Source organism: Armigeres subalbatus, chromosome 3, assembly GCF_024139115.2.
Source record: "Armigeres subalbatus isolate Guangzhou_Male chromosome 3, GZ_Asu_2, whole genome shotgun sequence".
Lineage (NCBI taxonomy): Eukaryota > Metazoa > Arthropoda > Insecta > Diptera > Culicidae > Armigeres > Armigeres subalbatus.
In genome coordinates this window covers 92,175,778-92,184,386 of record NC_085141.1, presented here as the reverse complement: position 1 = coordinate 92,184,386, position 8,609 = coordinate 92,175,778, and the positions used below count along the sequence as shown (strand labels likewise).

The window sequence follows — 8,609 nt, the reverse complement described above, 5'->3', positions numbered from 1 at the left end:
GTTTATGAATATTTATTGCATTTTCTCATATAGAGTATTTCTAACAAAATAAGGCAACATGCTCAATGGGACCTCATAATCCCGAAGCCAAATTGGTCCCTCGTAAACGGTTGCAAAATTTCCATCGATCCATTTGCCTTTCGGAAGATAGATGTCTCTGGCACGTGCGTTCTCCACGACTACCGGTGCCGAAATCACATCATCGCCTAAAAGGTATTCTGAAACACAATCACTCTTGATCAAAACATATTCGGTTACATTTAACGCAAGCCTACTCACGATCATCGATTACTTGAGCAACGGTATCCTCTGGAGATACCCACCAAATTGGTGGATTCACTGGATATCCTCCGGAAACAGCCGCCCTGAAACGCTCCATTATCAATGGAGTGTACTTCATGTGGAGGTTGGTCATTTCCTTGGAAATTGTAACGGTTTCCTCATCGAAGTCGAATGGGACGTATGAAAACTGTATACTCGGCATGAATACATTCGCCTGCAGCCATCGGATGAATAACTCCTTGCTTGGTGGATTATTGCCATCGGCAACACCAGGATCGTACCCATTTCCACCGATCATGTCTGGCAGAACCAACGGATACCCCACCATATTCATCTGCAGCAATGTGGTGATCAATGTGGGTAATCCATTTGTACCATGCCATTCGGTATCCTTGTCAAGCATACGCACGAATACCGCAAGATCTTGAGTGCGATGAGCAGATCGAACTTCGATCAAGTTTCCGAACTTGGCAACAGTTCGTAGAAAATCGTTTGTATATACGGTCGGATGCTGCGAACGAGGTCCATTAAGAATGGCATCCGAGGTAATCCAATCGGTTTCGCCAGCATCGAATTTGAAACTATCGATTCCGTACAGTTCTTGGATATTCAGTAGACGACGGGTGAACCACTCTGCTGCATCTGGGTTCGTGAAATCTATGGAGGCTGATTGATTCATTTCACTGTTCCACCACCAGTGATCGGAGTTACCGTTATGGTCTGTAACCAAGTATCCATTTTCTTTAGCCTCCGAGTAGAAGGGCTCGCAATCCTTGTTGATGAATGGGTGCACCCACAAAGTAACCCTGGGGAGTCCCTTGCTTTTGACGTCCGAAACGGTTTGTTTCATGTCCGGAAACTTTGTGGGGTTCATCGTTAACGAGCCGTAGCACGTTTCCCAGAAGTCGTCTATTTCGAATTGGGAATTCGTCCACCCGTTTTGCGCAATGTCATCAGCGTGTTTCAAGACAACACTCTCGTTTATGTTTCTCTTGTAGCGCGCCCAGGTAGACCAAATCGGGTACTTCACCATCTCCTCAGCTGGATGTCCGCCAGGTTTTCCGAGAACAGTTTCAACTGCGGCTAGATGAGCTTCTTTGGCATCCTTGCCGACCCCGATCTGGTAGACGAATGAGAAGGTCTCTTCGCGAGTGTCATAGGGCAGATGTTTCTTCGCTTCTAAGCACAGACAGCCCGGCTCACGGGAGTTCTGATCTACGAACAATGGCGTTTCGTCGTCTACGAAGATGAACGATCCTAGCGAGTTCAACCAGTAGCGCTCGGCCACCGCACAGTTGTCTACTTGCTTTGATAGGTAGGAGTAATTTTGCAGTTGTAGCTTCTGAATCGGCCAGTGTTGGTTTTTCTGTTCAGGTCCTCCAAACCAGTTCGATCCTTTTAGTTTCACGCAATCGGATAATTCCGTCGAACGATATCTGCTTCTTCTGGCCACGGTAAAAAGAGCTAGATCGGGCCGGTCTACATTGACGAGGAATTCAATTTGTTCTCGCTGTCTGTTACGCAACACGAATCCCTGGAGCGTTTCTTCATACTCGTTTGCTGATAAAATATCGAGATCCAATAAGATATTTTGGACTATTCTTCCATCCCGTTCTACTGTTAGCGATCTTTGATTGGTGTTGATTATGACATGAGTATTCGAAGAACGGAAGTTAAGCTGGAAGTTGGATGCGTAAGCACTTGCTATAAGAAGTTGGATCATTAATAAGAATTGTGACACAAATATTATTTCCATTTCGTCACTTCTTAAAACTACTTTCACGAGTCGGTCCTATATATCACGGAACTATCTAAACACTGTAGTTATCATTTGATGTCTGATGATGTTTTATACGCCCTCATGGATGATTATTTTTGTTTAACTCCCGTAGCCCACCGATAAGATCCGCGGCTTCAATCATGGGCGTAGTCAAGGGGGGGCAGGGGGGGCCCCCCCCTAAATAGTGGAAAGATTGCACGGGTACTGAAATGAATTCCCTTAAACATGTGCACTTTTCGATCCAATCATATACAGAAATTGGTGGTTGAAATTCAAAAGATTCCCAAAACTTATTAGGGCATCCAGGATTCATAATATATGAAAGTTCAAAACAACTCGAAACATTTCGGACTCAAAAATTCTCCTTGAAATCCTTCTAGAAGCTCCCCTGGGAACTTCTGAATTCCTCCGGAAAGTTATCCACAAATTCCTCTGAAAATCGTTCGAAAATCCTTCTCATGTAATTGTAATTCCTCCTTATCTAGAAACCCCCACTAAATTTTTTTTTAGGAAATTCACGAGGAAATTCCTTGAAGATTTCTTTTCTTCTCTCCAAGATTTACTTCTAGATATTTCTTCGGCTATTCTCTCTTCAGGAAGAATCAGGCTTTCCTTCAGGAATGCATTCGAGAGTTCCGTCAAGAATACATACGGAATTTCTTCCCAAAATTCTACCAGAAATTTCTTCAAAAATTTATGACGGAAATCCTCCGATTTAGCTCCATAATTTCACTTGTAAATCTATAAGAAATTCCTTTGGAAATTCTTCTAGGAACTTCTCCGGGCATTCCTCTCGGAACTCTTCCTTTAATTCCTCCGGGATTACTTCCAGGAAATTTCCGGGAATACCTCCAAACATTCAATAGCGAAATCATCTAGCATTCCAATCTGGAATTCTTTTCGCAATTACTTCAGAATATCCTTCAAGAAATCCTCTAGAAATATCTTAATGAATTTCTCCTGGAATTCGTCCAAGTATTTCCCCAGAAATTCTTACAGGTATTTTTTCTGGAGTTTCTTCAGGTACTTCTCCAGGAATTTTCCTGGGAGATTTTCCGCGGAAGTGTACTAGAATTCCTTCCGGACTTCATTCGGAATTTACTCGGATATCTGCTAAGAGTTCTTCCAGAAATTTCTTCGGAACAATCCGCAGGGATTTTCTTCAGAAATTCATCTAGGAATACTTTCAGGATTTCATCTGGGAATTTCTGCATTAATTCCTCCTGCTATTTTTCTGGGAATTCCTTCAGATATTTTTTCGGAAATTCCTTTAGGAACTTTTCTAAGAATTATTTCAGGACTTCCATGTGGGAATTCCTTCGGAAGTGTTTGTGGGAGTTCTTCCAGGAGTTTTTCCAAGAAATTCTCCGGTAATACCTCCAAGAACTCTACAAGGAATTCCTGGACGATATTTGGCAGGAATTTCACGGGAAATGGAATTTCGGAAGTTCCTTCAGAAATATTTTCTCTTTTTCTCTAGGGTATTCCACCGGATATTCCTCTGAAGTTCCACCAGTAGTTCCTTCGGGAATTCAATCAGGCTTTCTTCCAGGAATTCATTTAGCATTTCTTCAGGCATTTATCTACAAATTCCTCCAGAAGTTTCTCGGAGAATTTCTCTGGGAGTTCTTACGGGAATTCCTCCGGGAGGTTCTTTTAAGAATTCTTCTTACGGAAGTTCCTTTGGGAGTTCATCCTAGAATTCTTACGAGAGTTCCTCGAAAATCGGAAATTCTTCCTGTAGTTCTTCAATAAATTCCTCCAGAAGTTCCACCGGCAGTTCCTCTGAGAATTCCTCTGATAATTTCTCCGGAAATTCTTAAAGAAAATCCCCCGGGAGTTCCTCCGGAAATTACTCTGGGAGTTCCTTCGGGAGTTCCTTTTCAGAGTAACACCCGGAGAAACTGCTGGTGAAACTCCCGGAGTGATTCTCGTAGAAACTGCTGGTGGATATCCCGGAGGAATTCCCGAAGGAACTGCCGGAGGAGCTCCCGTAAGAACTCCCGGAGGAATTTCAGGAGGAACTCCTAGAAGAATTCCTAGAGGACCTCCCGGATGAGCTCCCAGAGCAACTATCGGAAGAACTTCTGGAGGAATTTCCAGCTTAATTTCTGAAGAAAGCCTAAATGATTTCCTGAAAAAGTCTGAATAATTTCCTGGAATAGTGGAATAGGAACTCCCGGAGGAATTTCCGGAGAAACTCCCGGATTGCTGATGGAATTCCCGGAGGAACTCTCGAAGGAATGCTCTGGAAGAATTTCTGAAGAAACTCCTGGGAGAATTTTCAAAGGAACCCCGGGGAAACTACCAGAAGCATTCTCGGAAACAAGAGAATTCATCTTATAGACAAATCACGTCTAGCTGAAACCTTTGTTGGGGTTTGTAGCTGGACCATCATAATCATCATGCACCCTTCCGGTGTAACGTGTCGTAAATACACAAACAAACAAAACAACATCCTCATCATCAGAGGACCTCCCGGAGAATTCCCTGAGGAGCTCGCAGAGAAATTCTCAGAGGAGCTTCTGGTGGAAAATCTATATAAATTCCTGAAGAAGCCTAAATAAATTCCAATTCTGCCGAAATTCCCGGAAGAATTTTCAGAGGAACTGCCGATAGAACTACCGGAATTATTTCTCGATGGAAATCCTAGAGAAATTGGAAATGCCGGTGGAAGTCCTGGAAGAATTCCAGGAGGAATTTTCGGAGAAACTCCTGGAGGATCTCCCAGTGGAAATCTTGAAGTTTCTACTGGAATTCTTTCAGGATTTTATTGCGAATTAATCTAGGAATTCCTCCGAAAATTCCATTGTTGATTTAATTTTCGGTATAATTTCTGTATAAACTTCCGGTGGAATTCCTGGAGAAATTCTTTGAAATTTTCACAAGAAATTATTCGAAACAATTCACGGAAAATTTTATGGAATTTACACAAGAAATTCGAAGATCTTTCGTTAAATTCTCAGGAATGTTTACTGGCAATTCTGCAGAATTTCCACGGAATATTCTTATTCTTGAAAATTATGGGAAACAGCACGAAATTATTTGAATTATTGCAGGGAATTCTGCAGAACTTATAAAGAAGTTCGTGAAGATTTTCTTGGAGTAAATAATGTTGGAATTTTCGGATCAATTCCCGGCAAAATTTATGGTGGAATTCCTGAAGACACTGCCGAATAAGTTGCTGGAGGCATTCCTAAAGAATCCCTGATAGAATTTCGGATATAATGCCAGGAGCAATTGTCGAAGGAATTCCTGGAGAAAGCTTACATATTGATTTTCTGCCTATTTTATAATAAATATTATTTCAGAGAGGATTTGTTTAGAAATTCAGATGTATGGTTCTAGTTTTCTTAAACTTATGGAAGATTGCATAAGACAAGACTTATGGAAGAATGCAGGATTTTTATAATAATTGTTATAGCTGATTTTATATTCTTTCTGAATACTAAGTTCGTTAATATTTTTCTCATTTTATTTAAAAAAATCTGATGAGCAATGAATCACGCATTTTTAAATCCATTATTGTTTTAATCATTATTGTTTCGATTTGGTTTCATGTGTTATTATTTATGTGTTTTTATAAAACTACGATTTAGAAGACCGAAAAAGTTGGCCCCCCCCTTCTCGAAATCCTGGCTACGCCCATGGCTTCAATTATATTATACATACTCATATGTTAAAAGAATCTCAACTCGGTGTGTATGAAATTTTCAGGTGAGATAATTTCACTACTTCCCTGACCATAGTTTTTCGTGCTGCTGCGAAAATGTTTAGCTTACAGAGCATGGCAATGTTCCAGTTCGGGTTTACAATGCAAATAGAGAAAAGATAATGGTGATTGTTGTTTAAAATTATCATATTATATGAATGATGTGATCTACCGTTATCTTCGAATCGTCTCGGTGTGGTTGCATTTGAGTGACAAGTTTATCATACCGTTCAACAGCATTCATCTGTGCTTGATTCACAAGACGACTATCATTTTCAATTAGATCCCATTTCATAATATTCTTTTCATTTCATCAGCTTATTCCTAAACAGATAACAATGAAATAACCATTTGGCGTCACAATATTCGACTTGCGGTCAAATCCTCCCTATCACGGCTGCGCCCCACATTCGCCAAGTTGGTTTTCACGTGGTCCCACCTAGCTCGCAGTGCTTCACGTCTTCGGCTTCGCCTTCACGCCGATCCATCAGGTAGGATCTGACCCGAACAACTTTCTTCGTATCATTCCATCTTTAGCTATCTGCCGGATACTGGGTTCGTCACGTCGTTGGGTGAGCTCGTTGTTCATCCTTCGTCGCCACACAACGTTCTCTTGCACGCAGTGTCCTAAACACATGACGCTCAAAAACTGCGAGTGCTGGCAAGTCTCATGTCATACCGAAGAAGACCCCAGTAGGCACAAATTATGCAGATGATGCGCCTTCTTCGTATTTCACGACTAACGTTAAATATTATCATCCGTCAGCAAGAATCCAAGGTATAGCAGGATGGTCGGCGTGCCCGTTGAGATTCACCCCACGAGTCCAAACAGATGGAGCGATGCATGACGTTTGGCCACCAGACGCGAAACTGCAAAGGCCTGGACAGATCCGGTTTATGAGGAAATGTGATGGAGAAGGACGCATTGCTAGGGACTGCACGAAGCAACCAAGATGATGTGCGGATAAATTCCGCCGAACGAGCTATCCATTGGTTTTGATCGATAGTGTGCTGTCTTATCTAGCGTGCGACTCCGTTCGTTGCCCGACGAGGAAATAGGCAAAGTCATGGTCTAGTCAATGTCGGCAAGCGAACCGTTATAGGATATTTGCATATAATAGGTAATTTATTTATTTATTACCAGACTAAGGCCCGAGTGGCCTGTGCAATACATAAAAGTCTTCTCCATTCAGCTCGGTTCATGGCTGCACTTCGCCAACCACGCAGTCTGCGGAGGGTCCACAAATCGTCCTCCATCTGATCGATCCACCTTTCCCGCTGTGCACCTCGCCTTCTTGTTCCCGTCGGATTGTTGCCGAGAACCGTTTTTACCGGATTACTGTCCGATACTCTGGAAACGTGCCCGGCCCACCGCTGTCTTCCTATTTTCGCGGTGTGAATGATGGATGGTTCTCCCAACAGCTGGTGCAACTCGTGGTTCATTCTCCGCCATATGCACCCCACCATAGATGGTACACAGCACTTTCCTTTTGAGCACTCCCAGTGCGCGTTGGTCCTCCCCGAGCATCGACCAGGTCTCGTGTCCGTATAGAACTACCGGTCTAATAAGCGTTTTGTAGATAGTCAGTTTGGTACGGCGGCGAGCTCTTTTCGATCGGAGCGTCTTGCGGAGTCAGAAGTACGGTGCCATGATGCGTCTCCGAATTTCTCTGCTGGTATCGTTATCGGCGGTCACCAGTGAGTCCAAGTACACGAATTCTTCAACCACCTCGATTTCGTCACCACCGATAGAAACTCGTGGTGGGTGTCTTACATTGACCTCTCCTGAGCCTCTTCCTATCATGTACTTCGTGTTGATGACTAGTCCAATCCGTTTAGCTTCGCTTTTCAGTCTGATGTAGGCTTCCTCCATCCTCTCAAAGTTACGTGCCATGATATCAATGTCGTCGGTGAAACCAAATAACTGGACGGACTTCGTGAAAATCGTACCACTCGTGTCAATCCTTGCCCTTCGTATTATCCCTCCAAAGCGATGATGAATAACAGACACGAAAGATCATCACCTTGACGAAACCCTCTGCGCGTTTCGAATGGACTCGAGAATGCCCCTGAAACTCGAACTACGCACATCACCCGATCCATCGTTGCTTTGATCAGCCGTATCAGTTTATCCGGAAATCTGTTTTCGTGCATCAGCTGCCATAGCTGGTCCCGATCGATTGTATCATATGCGGCTTTGAAGTCGATAAATAGATGATGTGTGGGCACGTTCTATTCGCGGCATTTCTGCAATACCTGACGAACGGTCTGTGGTAGTGCGTTCACCCATAAATCGCGCCTGGTACTGCCCCACGAACTCTCTTGCAATTGGTGTTAGCATGAAATTTGGGAGAGTACCTTGTAGGCGGCGTTCAGCAATGTGATTGCGCGGTAGTTGCTACAATCCAGCTTATCGCCCTTTTTGTAGATGGGACACACGACACCTTCCATCCACTCCTGCGACAGAACCTCATCCTCCCAAACCTTGGTAATCACCCAGTGTAGCGCTCTAGCCAGTGCCTCACCACCGTGTTTAGACAGCCCTCCTGGTAGTTGGTCAACTCCAGGGGCTTTTTTGTTTTTCAGCCGGCCGATCTCCTCCTGAATTTCCTGGAGATTTGGAGCCGGAAGTCGCATGTCCTGCGCGCGTGCACCTAGGTTCATTACCATACCGCCACCGTTGTCTGCCATATCGCCATTCAGGTGCTCTTCGTAGTGCTGCCGCCACATTTGGATTACCTCACGCTCGTTTGTAAGAAGGTTCCCGTTTATGTCCTGACACATACCGGGCTGTGGCACGTGGCCCTTAAGTGAACGGTTTAACTTCTTATAGAA

At 43.6% G+C, this 8,609-nt stretch overlaps 1 protein-coding gene across 2 annotated transcripts; it reads right to left on the bottom strand.

Annotated features, from left to right (window-relative positions):
• Positions 1–2,167, bottom strand: LOC134219256 (myogenesis-regulating glycosidase-like). 2 transcript variants are annotated; one of them, XM_062697965.1, is made up of 2 exons: positions 280–2,167; positions 1–206 (listed from the first exon to the last, which is right to left on the bottom strand). In XM_062697965.1, the coding sequence occupies exons 1-2, from the start codon at positions 2,036–2,038 to the stop codon at positions 13–15; spliced, it is 1,953 nt and encodes a 650-aa protein (XP_062553949.1). In that variant the 5' UTR covers positions 2,039–2,167; the 3' UTR covers positions 1–12. The 2 variants fall into 2 exon arrangements, with proteins under 2 accessions (XP_062553949.1, XP_062553948.1); XM_062697964.1 differs by having other exon boundaries at positions 1–218; positions 280–2,163.
• Positions 2,168–8,609: the final 6,442 nt, after the last annotated feature.